The sequence below is a fragment of the Convolutriloba macropyga genome, chromosome 15 (assembly GCF_964194025.1).
Source record: "Convolutriloba macropyga chromosome 15, txConMacr16.3, whole genome shotgun sequence".
Classification (NCBI taxonomy): domain Eukaryota; kingdom Metazoa; phylum Xenacoelomorpha; order Acoela; family Convolutidae; genus Convolutriloba; species Convolutriloba macropyga.
In genome coordinates, this window is record NC_134482.1 from 33,449,580 (window position 1) to 33,469,428 (window position 19,849).

General features: G+C 36.0%; 1 protein-coding gene across 1 annotated transcript in view; it reads right to left on the reverse strand.

Annotated features, from left to right (window-relative positions):
* Positions 1-17,059, reverse strand: part of LOC142354311 (carbohydrate sulfotransferase 5-like) — a 34,007-nt gene extending 16,948 nt beyond the window's left edge. The window contains exons 1-3 of the mRNA XM_075406579.1: positions 16,708-17,059; positions 11,361-11,610; positions 10,563-10,716 (exon numbers count right to left, since the gene is read on the reverse strand). Coding sequence (XP_075262694.1) covers positions 10,563-10,716; positions 11,361-11,610; positions 16,708-16,853 — 550 coding nt within the window. The 5' untranslated portion in view covers positions 16,854-17,059. The remainder of the gene's footprint in view (positions 1-10,562; positions 10,717-11,360; positions 11,611-16,707) is intronic.
* Between the last annotated feature and the right edge of the window lie 2,790 nt (positions 17,060-19,849).

Consider the following 19,849-nt stretch of genomic DNA (forward strand, 5'->3'; position numbering starts at 1 on the left):
ATAGTGTTCCGCATGTTGCTTCCTTGAAGAGCAAGAATGACATGATGAAGATCATAGTTGGAAAGATTGTGAGCAAACAGAGGCGTGTAATTGAGAAATTTCCGATTGATGTTGCAATTGTTGTGTGCCCATCCGAGAAACTGACCGGTGAAATGACAGTGGTCGAGCACAGTGGGATTTTCCACAGTGTTTTCCAGCGTTTCCTCACATATCCAACAATCTGTCACATCTTCTCGGGCAATGGGGGCTTCAGCAGAGAAGTATCTGTTTCGTTGCTTCACGCTGTATATTTTCCTAGCTAATTGTTCAAGAGATGCCACGAACTGTGACATTACATTTAGACCGCTCACACATTCGAAATGAAAAGGCTCTACCTCATCTTGAGCAACAAATAACAATGCGTAGCTGCAAGGCTTGTGAATTTCTATTACCCTTGTTTCTGCTTGTTTCGGATTGTTACCACACCCAGAGACTGATTCAATGATCGATTCCAAATCGAAAAACCCAACTATTGGCGCGAACCACCTTGATTGGATTTTCTTATATTTGAAGGTACATTCCTGAGGCATTCTGACAACTGCTGGCCTGTTTTGTTGACAGAAACCAATGTGTTTGTCATACCGCTCTTTAGAGGAGCAAATGTGGAAGCAATTTCGACATAGATGGTTATCAGTCCTCAATACCCGCTCTCGCACTCTGTGCACCAGACTCCGCAAATTGCGTATCAAAACGTAATGATGCATTTGACCGTCACTTAGTAGAAGCAAATCCAAGTTGAAGTCGCAGTTGAGTTTTTTCGATACCCGGAATGGTGTTAATCCACTATCAGCATAGCTGAAACAGTTTTGATCTACTGAGTCTTGTTTGTGTTAAAGCTTTTTTGTTCAAACAGTTTGTTTTTCTCTCATGATCTTTATCAGCTTTTACTTCTTTTGGGTCAGCAATTTCAAGTTTTTCTTAACGAAACACGTTGACGCGAACATCGTTGAGGTCCTCAAATTTTGTCATCTGATGGAAGCCCATTGGCATGCTGAACACTCCATTTGCTTGTTTTGCGATTGGGTTAGTTGGTCCATATGTTGCCGGACTGGTTATTCTGCGTGAGGATGCACCGGCAGGGACAAGTCGGGGACCATATTTAAAATGGTATGCAGCTGTGAAGCAGTAGAGGAAGCAGTTTTCATCTTCCCTGTTTCGTATGTTTAGCAAGGCCATGGTGTTTGCTAGCTTAGCGGGAAGTGCCAAATATGAAGATGCGGTTATTGGCTTAGCTTTTGCTAGTCGGACTTCTATGTTGACAATCTGATCTAACGTCCAACCGCTACCGTGCGAAGCAAAGTTATTCAAAGATAGAAGCATCTGCTCTACCATTGCGTGGAAAGTTTTATCAGCAAGGCCCCCAAAATCAACCCGCTCCATTTTCTACTGTACATGTACTGAGATTTTATCTGGCTGGCTGGACGGTTCTTCATCATCATCTTTAGCTGGTTTCGTCAATTGTATTGTCGAACTGAATTGTACTTTTTGCGGATGCTGTTGAACGCTCATATGAACGATGTTTTCAATTTCTTGTCTCTTGACTTGCATAATATGGAAGAGGTTGAAGTCATGTGCGTCAACATTAATCTCGAAGGTTCTCAGAGTGTCGCCAAAAGCGCGTTCTGTCGGCAAAATTCCCGAATGTGGTAGGTTTTCCACGTCAATGTTCCAAGCTGGCAAACCATGAACTGTATTCATGTGATCCAGGTAATCAGGGTCGAATGGGAAGCATATGTTACAGTACAAGCAGTAGCGGGGGTTCGGAGCATCATGCTGAACTGTCATATGACCAGTTAGTTCGTAGAGACTTTTTGTAGAAAAACCACAGTCGTTGCATTCGAAAGAATTACTTTGCGGATAGATTTTATGAATGCTCTTTCGATGACGTCGAAGGCTTCTTTTGTCAGCCAAATGTTTTTGACAAATATCACACTTGACTTGAGGCATTTCAATGAAAACCGTTGCGAATCTGATGTTAGAAGTAAACGATCTGAGTGTTTTTGTTCAATAATAAGAAAAATGTTTATCAACTGATTGTAAGAGGAAAGGCAGAAAGCAATGAATAAGTTTCACGTCCCCGGGACCAGATTTAGTGAGGCTTGCTCAACCAATCAGATGCGAAAAAGTTGTTTATTTACTCATGTCTAGTCGAGTTGATGTCATGATGCGGTAATCTTAGTTATTTGTCCAACTAACATTCCAAAGTCTAGACAAACATTTGAATTTGTTTACAAGCTATAAATGTTTCCTCTTCTAATCCAAGGTTCAATATCTAATGAGTCATCAAACATTCTTGAAGTAAAACGGAAATTCTAGAATATTCACTTCATATGTTTAATGAATGATATGAGCTGAACTTCATTTATATTGGGAATGAATGGGAAACCATCATTGAGAAAATAATGAGCTATATAAATACAGTAAAGTCCACACATTTGAGAGTTTTCGCTTTGCAAGGGTTTGTTTGAGTCACGTCGGTCTTCCATAAGGTCTACTTTTATGCTATCAGTAGTGCTTTGTCGAAATCGGTCTGTTATGTGTTTATATGAATAAATGGGTAATGCCAGTGGGTCGGCAAAGTAAGTTATTGGGTAGCCATATCTCTTTCCCAGCACAACCCAATGAGATCCAGGTGAAGATGCTGGCGAAGCATTTACGATGGCAAATGAATTGGTTGGCATGTTCAAGGGGAAATTGTCAGCTGCATAAACACCGTTGAATTTGAACATCAAGTGCCCGCTTTGTTGGGTCAATTTAAATATTTTATCCTCATCCATTAGATTATAGGAAGAGCGTTTTTGGAAACGTTTCTCGAAGAATCGATATAAACTGTTGAACATTTCTCCCCGAGAAATAAAATTTCAATATTGCGCGGCAACGCTGCACCGAACTTGAGTTCCACAGATAATGAAGAGTTTGTTAACTCGGGATGAATAAAATCTTGAGTGGCTTCTTGAGTACTGGTGAGATCAAACACCATAATATAGTGATGGGGGAAGTCGGATAGAGATATTCCGTGACCATTTTCTACATAAGCTAGTGCAGCCATTGAATTGTAGTATAGTCGTTTATTATCGGTTGTTGACATTGGTGTACCAGCTGTGGCGAAACCATTACGGTAATTTATTATCTCATTCAAGTCAAACTTCCTGTATGAAAACGGATTGAGCGTATTGGTACCGATGAACGCATCGCCGCGACACATTGCAACTATCAGTCTACGAATGGGTTCTTTCGTGAAAATGTCCTCTTGCTTCCAGCTCTGTTGCCCAGCTGTTGCTAGGAAAGCTTTTGAAATCACTTCATTATAGCGGTACATTGCAGGTGTCTTGAGTAGTGTTTTTTCGATTGCACCCAGAACGTTATCTGAGACTGTCATTTTTCGTACGAACAAATTTGCTTCATCGATTTTGATTTTATAGTGTTTAGCTCCGTCTTCGCTCACAATCGTAAAGTCATCCTGTGATCGTCTGAAAGAAACTCGCAGCGTTACTCCACTCGTTAGATGCTTCTCGCATGAAAAGAAATCGGTAGCAATTTTTCCGTACATAGTGAGTTGAGCTGATCTTCTCACAGTTTCTTGTCGAGCTGTGATTGTAGCGGCTGGGACGCCTGTTGGGTCTGCTTCATATTCATATCCCTGACATTTCAACCAAGTTTTTTTTGCGTCCGATCCATGAGAAAATTCTGTTTCAATGAAACTTTTGTGTGCGTAGTGACCATTCGCAGAAGAAATTTTGATGCCGTTTGCTGACACTGTGCAATCGGCGAAAAGCGAATGTAAGGCGTTATTGACCAGATGTGGCGTGTCACTGTTGTTGGCATCTCCCGTGGTGAAGCGTAAATCGTTTCCATTATTTCGAACAACTCGAAATTTGATTTCCAGATAAATTTTCTGTAGGTCGATGAAGTTATTTCTGTCACCGACTATTTCAAACTCTAACGAAGATCCAGTGGGCGAGTACAAAGGTCCTGTTTTTTGCTCGAACGATTGATCAAATGTTACAAGAAGGGGAGGTTTCTCGAACAAGTCCAATGAGCTATGTGTTGCCTCTGTGGGAATAACAATGTTAGTACGCATTTTTTACTTTTGAGAAGAAATCTGATCGACTTCTCTGTGGCTTCGTTTTTCGCGAAATGATATTTTTCTTTGATGGAGACTGCTTTTTGTATGCTTTGTTCTTCGACCTCCTTCGATAGATTGCTTTTCGTCCTCGTTGAAGTGCTCCTCCGATTTGTTTTCTCGCTGTTTTTGCAACTGTACTTTTCAGAGCTTGCTTCGCTGATTTCTTTTTTGTTGCAAATTCTAATAACTCTGGTGCACCTTGCACTAGCAATTCTCTTCCAATTGTTTTTGCTGCTGGCCAAATAAGTTGTCGGGCTAGGGGTAATGCAACACGACCAATGCCAGCAGCTAATGCGCCGAATCCACTTCCTCTTTGTCTATAATGTCCTGAGAAATGGGGCATTGAATTGGATGCTTGATTATTATAATAGGCTTCCATCAGTTAGCGTGTTCTCTGGAATTTGAGACTTATAACAAATTTACCAATTCCAGTGAAAGGGATCAATTTCCCAGTTTCATTTCTCAGCTCAACTTTGATGCTCTGGATATTGTTTGAAAGTAAACGCTTGTAGTCCAAGTTTGTATAGGTTTTATGGTGAATAGGTGCTACTGTGTTGAGGCTACCGTTTCTCAGACGTCTCTCCGATTCAATGATTTTGAGAATGGGTGCACGTGAGTCACCCACATGTTGATACTCAATAATATCAAGGTACACAAAAATAAGCTGCGAGCCACATGTAATATCAACGGGGAAAATACCAAAATGTCTGTTAGGAGTGTTCGGAGCCCCATTTTCCAAGTTTGTCTTGTAACCAATGTGAACAAAACCATTGTGTGCAGGGTCCGGGGTCCCCTTGAAACGAAGAATGCTGGGAATTTCATTGTCTTGAAATGACAATCCTTCATTTTCCCCAAATGTTAACACAAACTTTTGCGTTATCTTGTCGAACTTACGATCGAACTGTTTTAGTCTTGCAATGCGAACAATCTCCGAGACTAGATCTTCCCAGCTGTTGTAAATACCAGTGCGAATTTTTCTGAGTTGTCCTGATCGATTAATCGACTCATTTGGATCGGTAATTGAATTCTTGTAAACAACTATTTCTCCAGAGTTGACGTTATTGATGTTTGATGGAAAAGATAGAGAAGTCAATGCTACTTGCCATTCTCCCTGTAAGTGTATTGGTTGTGATAATTGGTTCCGAAATGCTGCCATAGTATTTTCATTGAAAACGTCCATTGATGAATTTGATAACAAGTCAATTGTAAACTCATTGCTGTTAGAAATCATTGCTCCTCTTCAGTGTTTAACACATTAACTTGTACTAATTCCGGTTCGTAAAATTTCCCCAGGATTTTAACGTTGTTCGCGTCAATCAGATTGTAGGTAGGTGGACTTGTTGTAGCCAATCGTAGTACTGTGAAAACTTCGTCTGTATAATTCTGAGCATAACCTTTTCTGAAGGTATCGTCTGGTTTCGCTATTCGTACCAGGTCCCCCTCTTCGAAGCGTGGTTTATATTTATTGTTGTTCAAAGCAATCGAAATTAAAAATGGTTCCTGTTTTTTGAAAACTTTATTTGGGGCTAACTTTGTGACGCGGTTAACACGACTGTTAATGATATTTACGAAATTGGGAAGCTCCTTTATATAGTTCCAAGTCCATTTTTCTTCCAAGTATCTGTATATAATGTTTTTAAGTGATCGAATATTTCTTTCCGCAAACGCCGATTTGGTTTCGTTTTCGGTTGTATACAAATGAATCTTTTTGTTTTCACAGAATGTTTTGAACTCGCCCTTGAATTCGGTGCCTTTGTCTGTCCACACTTTCTCTGGTTGTTTCGTCTTTATCATTTGTTTGAAGGCATCAACGCAATCCTTTGAATACATCGTTCTGAGAGGTTGATCACGTAAATAGCGTGATAAAACGTCAACTGCAATCAATAGGTATTTGACTCCATTGTTGTGCTTGGCTATTTTGTCCATATAGGCTACATCCATGGACCAGATTTCGTTTATTCTGTAAGCAACTACCTTCAATCGTGGAAAACTTTTCCGGAATTGACGATATTTAGTGTATGAGTTCTTCGATTGAAGGAATTTTTCAATTTTTTTGTGGGAAAAGCCGCTTTCCTCTTTTATGTTAGCAACACTTCCAAATGCTGCTTTTCCTTTCGTGTAAACATTATTTAGTTTTTTGATTTCCGCTGAATGGATTTTTCCAGCCTGTTGGCGTTTTAATTTCTTCTTCCGCGTCTGCGAAGCCTTCCTCATCAAAGCTAGCTGTCTCTGTTTTTTCTTCTCTCTCGATAGCAGGTTTCTGTTCACTGGCTGCTCCATCTGGAAACTGACGTAGTTTTTTCTCTTTCGGAATTTTTATGAACTTCTTTGCGTAAGTATTACAAGTGAGATGTGGCGCAAGGTTCAAATAATTCAGTACTTGATAATCGTCAGGCAAAAGTTTTGATGATGTTCGTTGTAATGCGTAGAGGAAAGTTGATGCTGGAATGTCGGTGCTCCTTCCATTAATCAGGATTTTACCTTCAAAGTCCAGTGAAATAATGCGTGATCCGTTGATTTTCTTCAAAATTATTTTTGCTTTTCCAAATTTGTCTTTATCGAGAAAGTCTATATCATCGATCACACTCTGACTGATTTCATCAAACTCTTTCCGTTTAGTGTTGTCTGGGATACTTTGTTGCTTTTCTTCTTCATCCGAAACCATGACGTCATCTGTCTGTTGCTCTGTGTTCTGCTGTATGACCGCTTCTGGTGGCTCTTGTTTTGAAGTTCTCTGTAGAAGCGATAGTTGTTTCGACTTGTTTTTTGTTAATGGATTGTTTAATATTTGCGAAACTTGGGGTTGTTCAGTTGTAAACATGTTGCGAGGAATGAGCACAAATTCCTCAGTTGGCATTTTTCTGTAGATATTCTAGACAAGGTCTGGCAATTAGTTGAATCAGAGAATGCCCTCTCGTTGTCTGGAATAATTTACTTCTTTCTAGAGCACTAAAATATTTTTCAGAAAGTTGTCGTAGTTGAGGTTCAAATTGTTGTAGTTCTTTCTTGTTGATTGGGACAACACCAGAGAGCACGTTCATTACGCAGTCGCTTAGGAACCAAATGAATTCAATATCTTGGGCTAGAAAAATTCTCTTGCTTTTCGCTTTGGGGTTGCTGTTAACGCACCAACGCTTCAGCATAAGCAAATGTCTCTTTTTCATTCGTAATTGGTGTAATAACAGCTTCCTCCGAAGGAATATAGAATATTGATGGTTCGGGACCAATGAGTTGAGAAGAAAATCGTAAGCCTTGACTTGTTTTAGGATCCAGGTCAATGATTAAATGTCCATAGGGTTGAGCTGTTGCTAATTTGTATGCGTCCTTGAGTAATTGGAGACAGTTTAACTGTTTTCCGAGGTATTCTATTTGTTGAATGTCACGCAATGATTTGAATAAAACTATATGAGTTGTGTTTAGATCAATTGTCCGCGACCATTTACTCTGTTGGAATAAGTTGTGTTTGACGTAGATCACATGAAGTTTTCTGTGTTTTCCTGACGTTGCAATTTTTACGAACTCTTTGTCGTTAAAAATTTCCTCGCATGAGTCATCATAAACGAGCAGACAATCTGAAAGTTTCTTTGTTATATCCAATCCAGAATACTTGATGAACTCAATTTGTTGTATTTTACGTTGCATAGCTGTAAATGTATCCTGGAACTCTTTGTAGAAGTAATAAATTTTGGGAAATTTTGGGTAAAACGACGAACTTTGCAACATACTGAATATTAGGTCGGTTTTCCCAGAACCACTCGGGCCTACAACTGCCATGAAGATTCTATCGTTTGTAAGAATGACTTTATTCATAGTTTAGGGTTTGGCAAAATATAACCAACTAGACTTGAAAGCAGCGCGATCCAAATTGACTTCTCCTCACAACTTTCCGATATCAAGAAAAGCATGGCGAAACAAAGACTAATCATGAGCACTATAATACTCACTTGAACAAAAAATATGATCTCTGATCGAGGGACCACAGTATTGGAACAGCAGCGCCATGGAGGTCTCTCTCGGTTTCCATCATCGAAAACTAAGTTTGTAATACCCCCATCAATTTCATCTCTTACAACGCGGTTTGTCATTCTGGTTTTTTGAATCAATTCTGGGCTACTGTTTGTTAACGTGTAAAACAGGAAAATGATCACATTTTCAGAGCTCGCTTCCCCATTGTAACTCAAATACGATTGATTTTCTCAATTGCATGATGTCCCTTTCATGTACTCATCGCGCGCAAAGGACCTTTTAGCTTTAATTATGAGGGCGCAGTATTTCTGAGTTTGAAATTTCAAAATGTCCCCCCCCCCCCTGTATTAGGTGCATGACTCTAGCATGTACTACTAACAGATGTTATGTACTCTTAGTGAGATCTCTAACGATGCGAAGCATATTCCCCCTTCTACATAAAATTTATCAATGGTTCAAATTGAGCTTTGAATTTGCATATTTTTAACCACTGAAATAGGGCAGCCTCTTTGAAAAATCTGTATCGTTTTATAACAGTTTTATAACACTTCAGAATGTCATTTGAAAAAGTGCAAGTGTCAGCAATTGGTCAGATGTGAAATTTTATTTTCATCGGTTGTAAACTAGAGATAGGTTTCAGAGATGAGAGAGACCACATCACAAATTTTCATTTTATGATCATGAGAGAGTGATGGTACATACTTTACAAATTGGATGGGGGCTAAATTATAGGTTCCAAACAAAAATTTTTGATATTGGTGACATTCGGTAGTTTGATTAGATTGTGAGGAACACTTTTCCAACTCATATCCTCATTCGATCGTGTGTTGAATTGAGTAACTTCATAGAGCTGAAATTTTCTTAGCTTCGAGAAAATATAAAACATAGCTGGCAGATTGCCAGAATATAGCCGCAATAGATTCGTAGATCGGCAGTCTAAAAAAACAGTAAAAAAGACAGACCAAAAAAATTCGTCTATTCTTCGAGGGCTGATCTGTTATATTTTGTTTAAAAACCTGTATAAGTTATTGCTGCCTCTATTAGCTGCTCTCTAATAACCTTCATTTAGAGTGACACACACCCATTAGACCTTATCTCTTTGAATTAAGGTAAATAGAAGTCAATTTCAAAGTGAGGAAGTCATTTTTGAGAGTGAGGTAAGTCAAGTGTGACCAAAAATTTAATCACGCGAATGAACAAAAAACTCGCTCCACTAAGAGCGAAAAATGAGGTCACGCATGCAATTCAGTTGAAATTGCATGAACGAATGAACAAAAAGTGGCTGTGACGTCATATGGTCGTAACAAAAATCATGACGACGAAATAAAAAAACAAAGCAGGACAAGTCCTGACGTACGATTCAAAAGAATTTTCATTGACTAAACAAAAAAACTAGATCTAGAAGGGACTATGAGTGAATTGAGAAAACTATTTTAAAAAAAATTAGATCAAAAAAATTTTAAAAAAAAAACAGAAGATCAATGTCAAAATGCCGCATGTGAACAAAAAAACCACTAGCGAGAAATGGAAATTTGGTTCAAACAAAACCTAGGCCTGTAATGAACTATGAATATATTTGTAAATAGCACTAGAATAAAATTCGATACAAAAAATAGAAAAAACAGTATAAATCAAAGTGAAATTGCCGCATGTAAACAAAATAACCACTAGTTAAATAAGAGCGAAAAAATTTCACGCCGCAAAACCACTCGCTTTTTTGCCCCGCTTCCCGTTTCGGCGTGACCAAAATCACTACTCCAATTTGACTTCAAAAATCATGAAAATGTGTGAACAGATTTTAAAAAAAAAGACAGCGCCCCAATACAATTCAAATTCTTTGAATTGTAAAAAAACCAAGAGAAGGCCAATAATAGCTCCAGCTATCGCTGTGCGGCTATTAATAAAAACCTCTTTGTCTTTCGTTTGTAATCCACTGTCCTCAATTTTTTCCAACTGCAGGAAGAGAATCCTAATTTCAAATAGAAAATCTAAGACATCAATTTTAAAGCACTTTGAGCAATCATAATCATGATCATTAGTGAAGTGCTGTTGTGGTGGAGGCAGTCAATTTCATTTTTCATCTCTCATTAATTGCAATTGGAATAAAGATTATTTCATAAATTACCGAATTAGAACTTAGGCCTGTATTGAAACTGTTTTTTTTTCAGAACGATATCCACTGTCAATTACGATACAGTTACTTTGTTTTATTGTTCTGACTATGTGAGCATTCTCCTATGAAAGACGTGCCAGACTTTCGTGCGACAATTGTCCACATGCTTTTTATTTGAATAATAACACCATTAACCTAAAACGACCACTAGACAGGGAACCCAAAATGATCTGATTGGAGAACGGTTGTGCCTGGAACCTCAAGAATTCTTCAAGAATTTTTTGTTTTTAAATCTAATAAATTGCTGATCATTTTTACCTGTGTTGGTGGTAAGGAACTGTCTCAAATCACCCAGGTGCATTCGGATGGTTTTCATCACAAAAAGGGTGTGAGGGTGCTGGCATTTCCGAGTCAGTTGAGTCAAATTCACCAGTTGCTTTTTGTGATCATCGTCGATCAAAGGAAATGAACTCTAAAGAAATGTTTTAAGTGAACACAGATTTTTTAAACTCCCTGCCCCATTCCTTATTTGGTGATACCTATCCATGATTGATATGATTGCACCTTCATTCGAAAGGTTAGTTAGCGCTTAAAAAGCTACTCAGATGATCAATTTAACGCTCATTAATTGGATTACACAAGATTATGGAAAGAAAATGTTTGTTCAGGGGGTTCAACAGTTGCAACCTGTCAATATCATAACTTCATCAATTCTAACACTTTGAACAAAATGATATGATTTGTTTCAGATTCATTTTTGCTTGGACAAATTCAAAATACATTAACCGAATAGCGTAGAGGAATAAAAGAACAGTTTCCTGCGAAGCTTGTTGAAAAATCTTGAAATTTGACATAGAAGATATACAATCAAGCCCTTTCAATTGTCAAGACTACTGCTGTCTAAGTCAATTTTTTCAAAGCTTTTTAAACAGAGCTCTTTCAGGACTTTATGAACAGAATTCGACCTTAATTTTCCATAAAGAGACCCATGAGTAGACTTTACCTTGACTTTAACTAGATCAGTAAAGCCCCCCCCCCCCGCTTTGCCCTACTAGAATTATAAAGTCTTCATAATTTCAGATCTAAACCCGGCAACTCTTTGTGCCCTAATCTCACCTTTTCTAATGACAAACCCCCTTTCTTCTTGGCAATCAGCGGATCTTTGCTCCATTTGAAAACGTCGTTAAAATTGCATTTCAAGAACCTATGTAGCCAATTCAATTTTTTCTCCTTGCTTTCTGAATCGGATTCTCCACTTTTCTCCGCCACTCTGAAGGGTTCGAATAGGTAGAGTACATCTTTGTGTTGTTTGAAAACTTCGCCCAAAAGGGTTGAACCGCTCCGCATGTACGTCAGAATTATTATCCTGTTAAACAATAAACCCAAGTTTTTTTGAGGTGGGATTGGTCGTGAATGTAAACGATAGTTGTTCCATTGTTATTGGTACGAGTTAGTACAGAACAGAACTATTTCAGAGGGAACAAATGTTTTGTTTCCACTAGGCTGTGTGATCAAACTAATCAAAGCTCTAAATTTTCGTAGTACTTTTTTAAATAGAGTTATGTGGGGCAGTCCTTAAAAACTGATGAGACAGTATTTTAGAACTTACCTACATGTAAAAACATAGCTGGCAGGTTGCCAGAAAGTAGCCGCAATAGCTTTGTAGATCTGCCGTCTCAAAAAAAAACAGTAAAAAGACAGACCAAAAAATTCGTCTTTTCATTGAAGTATATTTTGATTAAAAATCTGCAAAAGTTTTTGCTGCCTCTATTAGCTGCTCTCAAAAAAGCTTCAATTAGAGTGACACACATTCAGTTGGCTTTATCTCCTCGAATTAAGGTAAAGTCAATTTCAAAGTGAGGAAGTCATTTTTGAGAGTGAGGTAAGACACGTGTGACCAAAAACTTAATCACGCGAATGGACAAAAAACTCGCTCCAATAAGAATGAAAAATGACGCCACGCACGCAATGCAGTTGAAATTGCATGAACGAACGAACAAAAAGCAGATTTGAAGTGGTTATGACGTCATATGGTCGCAACAAAAACATAGCAGGACGGATCCTGACGACCAATTCAAAGAATTTTCACTGATTATACAATATACTAGACCTAGTAGGGACTATGGGTAAACTGGGAAAACCATTTATAAAAAAATCCGATCCAAAAAATTTAAAAAACAGTAAACATCAAAATGAAATTGCCACATGTGAACAAAAAATCACTAGTGAGAAATCGAATTTTTGTTCAAACAACGTTTTCTCACTCTACTTAAAAATCAGACATTAAAAAATTCACGCCGCAAAACCACTCACTATTTCGCTCCGTTTCTTTTTGCGGCGTGACCAAAATCGCTACTTCAGTTTGACTTCAAAAAAAATAAAATGTGTGAACAGATCTTAAAAAAAGACACTGCCCCAATACAATTAATATTATTTGAATTGTAAAAACCAAGAGAAGGCCAATAATAGCCCCAACTATCGCTGTGTGGCTATTAATTAGAGAACTATGTACGAACTGTGTATAATTAATTCGTAAATGCAAAAGTAGTTCTCTAACTATTACCTCCAGTGAACTCGATAGAGTTGAGACGAGGCAAATCCGAGTAGAAACGAAGTCTGGCACTAATCAATAAAACATCAAATGTGTTTTTCTAAGTGCGTTAGACCAATTTTTAAATAGGCGAAATTGAGTGATTTCATTAAGAAACGTTTTTTGTAGCTTCGAGAAAAACAGTTGAAACTGCTCTGTTGAATCAAGAACTTATCAATCAAAACATCTCAACACAGCAGCACTCAAAATAACTATTTCAAAACTTCTATTTCTATTAAATGAAAAAATCAAAGAGCGAGCAAGCAAATGGACAGATATCGACAAGACAAAAGTTTTCATATGAACATCACAAAATAACTTCTGTTTTTTGTCTATAAGCAGTTTTTATTCAAATTTTTGAGATTTCTTTTTTTCTTGAAAACATTCTGGTTCCTGAAAACAGCGTGTTGCTGTTTAGCTGTTTCTAGTTTTTGGGGACTTAAAGTAATGTATTGTGTTTTTCCGACAGTAAGTTGCGTCTCTATACTTGAGTTTTGATAGTAACTTCGATTTGAAAGTAGGAAAATTAACATATTTCATGAAAATATTCAATAGGCCTTTCTTTATGCAGATCGAGACCCCTCTTTATCTTCCTACAAGAATCTTGAAGCCTAAACCCGAACAGACATATCACTCGTACCAAATGTCAATGTTGATGTAGTCAAAAATTTCACTCTTAATTAAAATAACCAAGTTGCGATTTACTTTCCATTCTTTGTACTCTTCTTAGAGTACTCCTCCTAGAAGACGGCAAAGACGAAAACCTTTCATATAGCAATTGTTTTCCAGAATAACAAAGAGAAATTTTAGGGTTAGTTTGTACACAATGTTCCAACCCGTCAACTGACAATTAATGTATAAAGTATATAATTATCCACTATGTTATGCACAAAGTGTCTAAACATAATCTATTTTGCGCTACATGAAACAGATAATCAATGCCTGTCTACTATAATGAAGATTTGCATGCTTCCTGAAAAATTTTGTTGGGAACTTTAAATTGTACTTGTCACAAAAGTGCACTCAAAATTGAAACAAAAACAATAAATTTACTTTGGATTTTTAATGAGTGTCACTAAAACATGTAAAAATCATTCTTCTCTTCTTTCAAAAACAGATGACAATCGACAATTTATAGCTATCCAGACCGTTTTTCTTCTTTTTTAAAATTAAATTTGATAAATTATATTGAAATAAAAGGTATTCGGTTAAAAAATCTGATGATTGCTTTTAAAAAAATAGAAAAATTCTAAACACCAAAGCATCAAAAATGTGACCGTTAGAAAAAACTTATCTACAGGAATATGTTCTTCAGTATAAAACGAAGAACAGGAACATTCATGCAAAATCTTTTCATTCGACACATTGATAAAAAACGAAATCAAGATTGTTAAATCATAAGTCTCCATCATCTGTTGCGGTTTGCTTGTTAGGATTATCAAGTGAATTTCTATATGACAATGCCTACAAGACAAAAAAAATTAAAAGTATTGAAGAAAAACAGACAATAGTTTTTGTCGTAATTTTTATTCGTAATCAGTTTTCTTCGGCTACTGGACTATGCATAACTCTACGATCGTTTTCTTCAAGTATATCAATTAGTTCAATCATCAGAATTTTTTAATATATGATTTTAAAAATTTAAAGGAGGTGATTAAAGGAGGTCAAAATTTATTCAAGCTTGTTGAAATGCTAAAGTTAATGTTCCTTTTGAATTCCAAAAGGCATTCTGAAGAAAAATTTCTTTCATTTTTGTTTATTTCTTCCTTCATTACAACTACTCTGCTTATTACATAGAAACTAGATAGGAGATAAACATACTTCTAGAGTTTAAAAAAAGATTTTGTCTATTTATTCGAGCTAAATTTTTTCTATTGAAGCAATCTGTCAAGTAGTTTTTTTGGTTTAAATCAACCATCTGTTTCTTTCATACAAAAGATACGGTAAAAGGAAAACTTTTTATAACGCAATTTTGTTCTTATAACTTTCTTAACAAAAAAAGCAAAATTATCAGTCAAGTTCAGATAGTAAAATTAGTATCAATATCTTCAAAATAAAACATGGTAGCTGCCTACGAAATTAGCAAAATCGGCCGCTAAAGGCTCCTCAAAGTAAAACCAGAAACAGTTCAGTTAATCGTTCAGTTAACAGTTCAGTTAATAAAGATACCGATATGTTTTGTATTACATTTTTTTATTAAAACATCTAATTCTTTGAAAAAAGAAATAATTGTTTTATATAACAAAAAGATGGTAATAGTTTGTTCCTCTTGCAACAACGGTCTTTTATATAGCTCTGTAGCTATTCCACAATGACCTTAATTTCATCTAACGCAGCCTCATATGTCAATAAAAATAATTGGGGGAAATCATGAAAATCATTTTCAGAGCAAGTTGAATCATTTTGCTGAGATCATACATTTCAACTTAAATCTCATTGCTAAAAATCAAAATAAATGACTCTACTTAACATTTATTGAGCAGTTATAAAAGATGAACAGATTTTTTTTCAAATGAAATTATGAGCATTATTTGAGTCACAGACTGCATTTGAGCCTAGCATTACAAAACAAAAATTTAGCTAGTACAGCATTTTAGCTACTCTTAGCTTAATGCTTTGCAGCTACTTAAAACAAATGCTGTCCACTTTTGTAGTCATAGAGTTGCACCGTCAATTCAATTTTGTTTGATTAACTTTTCACAAAATAACTTGTATTTATTTATCTGTAGTCGTAAAAAAAAGTTATAAATGAAATAACCCATAGTATACTTCTTAAAGCACAAATAGTGTCCTTCATTTCACAATAGGCGACAATTTGAAAACCCCATTTTGATGGAACATGACTTTTACGCATCAAATATGTTTTGCGGTTAAAAAATTTTAGATTTACTTTAAAAATTTTCCATGTAAAAACAAAAAATTGAATCAATTCCTGAACACGTTTGTTCTGCAGCGCCAATTTCATAATATGATTACTGTTTTGAATTTTAAGATTGCAAACCGGCCAACTTTTTTACGAAGAAAACCTAAATTTTTAGAAATGATGTAAATATTTTGATACCTTTTTGGGTGGGTTTGATAATAAATAAACAAATAAGTGAACATAAAAGAAATTGTCTATGAGATTTTGACATTCTTTTTAAATCTACATTCCGAAAAAGATCAAAGACTAGATCCAAAACCATTTATTAATCAAATTGTCTTTCCTAGTCCTTCCTAATGGTTATTTTCATATGAATTCTTCAGTTTATTTATTTTGATTAAACACTTTTAGAGACAATTTTTTGTTTGTACTGATTGTTTTCATTACGGATTATATAAAAAACAAAAACTATTATTTTTTTTGAAATCTCAAAATCACTATTGCAGTTGTTGTTTTGTGGCTTTTACAACTACTGCAAATATTTGCAATTAAAACATCTGACACTTAATTGTTCTAAATTCTTTGATTTATCAAATATTACCAGTAATAAGCCTATATAATTTACCAGTAGTAAAAACAGAAAAGATCCTATTTTAAGGCATAACTTTTTTTTTAGCGTTATAAGACTGAATAAAATTCTAATAAAGAAGTCATTATCGACAATTTTTTTACAAAGCATTGAAGTTTTTTTGTTACTTTTGGCACAGTTTTTGTTCAAACACATTCAACAGTTAGTTTAATCCAAAAGTTTTCTGAAATATCAGATTTTTGTTGCAAATGATTTTGACTCTCTCTTTCATGCTAATAGTTATCAATGTATGATTTTTGCTGACGTGCGTTTGCACAGGAATTGAGCAAACAAACATCCAAATTAATTAGTGCACATTAATTAATGAGTTTACATTCCTTTGACTGTTCGACGCTCTAAAAATGACCAAATGGAAACTTACAAAGGCTTTCCGAGTTTGGGGACTAAATATCTTGGCTGCTCAACCGATATTCGATTCACAAATTTGGCATTTCTTGATGAATAAAAACTCCATAAAGCCGGAGCAAAAATAGACAGAACAATGAAAATAAACTTAAATCTATGCATTGTTAAATATACTTCACATTTGCTGTGCAATTTTTTCAGTTCAATTGTGTCTGGTATAAAAAGTTTATCATAATTTCATTGCGATAAATAGCGGGAGTTAAATTATGTGCCAGGCAAAAAAATTAGCAAGCAAAACTTTTGCTGAATCAGTTTAAATTTAATTGTATTGATGCAAAATTTCGCGTGTTTTAGTAAACCACTGAGGCGGTGATGCTAAGTCAACAAAATTTACATAAATAATGATTTCAACAATAATATAACATTTATTGCTTGTCCAGTATTAAACTTTTAGATGGTAATAAAAGGGAAATGAAAGGGAAAATTATGGTTTATAATTTTGTGATATAAGAAATGCCTATTTCAAGTGAGAGAAAAATTATTACGCGGCAAATTTTAGAACATTGAATAATGTAAATTGTGAGACGTTGTTTAGGCCTCTTTAGCAACATCTGATATTATTAGGAAAAACAAAAAACAAAAATTTTTTATGTATAGATGTATACAAGTCGGATTGCAAAAAAATAATCGACAACTACTAATAGTTGAGACGAAAGGGTCACTTGTCGAATATCACTACAGACGGAATTTTATGTCAAGTGGTAAATTTGAAAGGCTGCACACACACGAAAACACACACACACACACTCACACAAATTTATACGCACAAAATTTAGCCTCCGTTGTAGTATATTTTGCTTACATTATGGTATATTACTGGGGGGGGGGGGGGGTCGAAGTGTCACCACCATTCAACGCAAAACTTTGTAAGATTGCGGTGAATGCGGAAAATTTTGTAATATAAGGGGTGAATTCGGTGAAATTAAGTAAATCAAGCGGTGAATGCGGTGAAAAAAACTTTATTGCCTGTTAGCGGTGAAATTACAAAATTTCACCGCTGAAATTAGCGGTGAAATTAACATAAAATCACCGCTGTGCAAAAGTGTCCAAGTTATGTAAGATAAGCGGTGAACTTACAAAAAATCGCCACATTTCACCGCTAACATTTGTAATTTCACCCCTAATCTTACAAAAATTCAACGCGAATGATTTACAAATAGTAGAGTGAACTTGATTTAAATTCAAATCAATTATGCTAGTGTTTAGTGAGAGGTGGGGCAGTGGAAGAAGAAGTGGGTGACATACAGGAGGTGAGATGCTTGAATCCGTGTGAGGCCGGTAATTTGTTTTAAGCGGTGAAATGTGGCAAATTTTTGTAAGTTCACCGCTTACTCTATCGGTGAAATCACATAGCTTCACCGCATTTCACCGCAAAATTGTGTACGAAACAATTTTTCACCGCTTATCTTACATATATTTCCGATTTTTCCTCGACCCGGGGGGAGGGGGGGGTGGGCTAAAACTATAATTAACCTCGGCCATTGGCTATAATGGGAAAAACCATTGTTCTCTTCCTAAAAACAGGTGAACAAATTGAAGATCCCTGTATTATTATTTCAGGAGTTCAAATATTTGTTAGATCAACGCTAAACTACACAAAAATATTATGTAAGATCAAGGCTAAATTCTGCGCAAAATATGTAAAGTCTACGCTAAATTCAGCGCAAATTTTTTAAAGATTTGCTGTGAATGCGTAGAATTTAATTAAGACCTACGCTAAAGTCAACGCAAAATATATAAGATTGGCGTTGAATGCATTGAATTTTCGTAAGATATTCGCTCAAGCGCATTCAACACGCATTCAACGCCAATCGTATAAAATTTTGCGTTTTTTGGCTCGGAAAAGTTAGAAAATGTGTGAAAGAGCTCTTTTTACCGTCATCCTCTTGCGTTAACTAGATTTGTAAGAAAAAAGACATGAATCTTTAATAACTATCAAATCGCCCACTCGCCATCAGGCTTCAATTGACCAAAACTATTGATTAGCAGAGAAACATTTGTCAAGAAGCTTGGAAAATTTTTAAAAGTGATTCAGCCCTTTTGCTGCTCTACGATAATTGGCACATAGGGAGACAATAGAGTTGTTTGTCATGCGTGATCTATATTTGGTAGAGTAAATCTTATTCGATGTCTTAATTTAGTCTCTATTTTACTCTCTAAATTGAGAGACTTATTTCATTCATCTTTGTAAATGCTTTTATTTGCTCATTGTGTAAAAACGTTCCCGCTATATGAAAAATTGTTTGTTCATACTGATTAGCAAGATAGCTTTTCAGTATTTTTCGTTCTGCTTTGCACTTCAAAATAAGATGCCTGATTTATTCTTGTAATTTGGTTAGACATAAACTGAAAAAATGTAAAGAAAGAAACCCTTTCGAGAAATCACTCGATCGCAACAACATTAGTCTACAGCTATCTGTGCTTCGCCAGGAGTTTCCTCTACATAAAGTATCTACTGGTAAGAAACCTGACGTTTGAAGACATCATTAACAAATTAATCAGAAAAACATTAATCGCATTGTTGCGACGGTTAAAATCCTATGTTACAAGTGGTACGGGATTGTGTACTATACTAACTAACAACAAAAGCAAATAAAAGGAAAGAAATCAGTACACCTGTTCATTTTGGAAAGATCTTCACAAAAGATAGGGCTGTATCTTCGTAGAGCAAAGTGGCCATTACTTACGCTCTGAGGGATCCCGTCATAAACGTCGCCCCTAAGAGCCTTAGAGCCACTCGGGAACTTGTTCAATGGTATATGTATCCAGCCACTGCTGATGGCCACACAAGAACCACAAACTTTCAGTTAAATCAGTTATAAGTAAACCCTTTACATAATCGGTAAGAATTGAAAAGTATTCAAATTTGCTGAGCAGTTCTGTCAAGCCTACTGAGACCCTTAAACTGCGGAATTGCCATCATAGTACACAAAAATTTTGCCCTTTTTCGCACGTAGCGCTTCTAAAATCTTTAAAAAAGTATAGATATTTTTAAATATAAATCTGACGTCAAAATCAGAAGAAGGCATAACTCAGCTTGAACTGCTTGCCATAGCAATGCCTGGAAAAAAATTAGGCCTCTCAACCGCCACATTGAC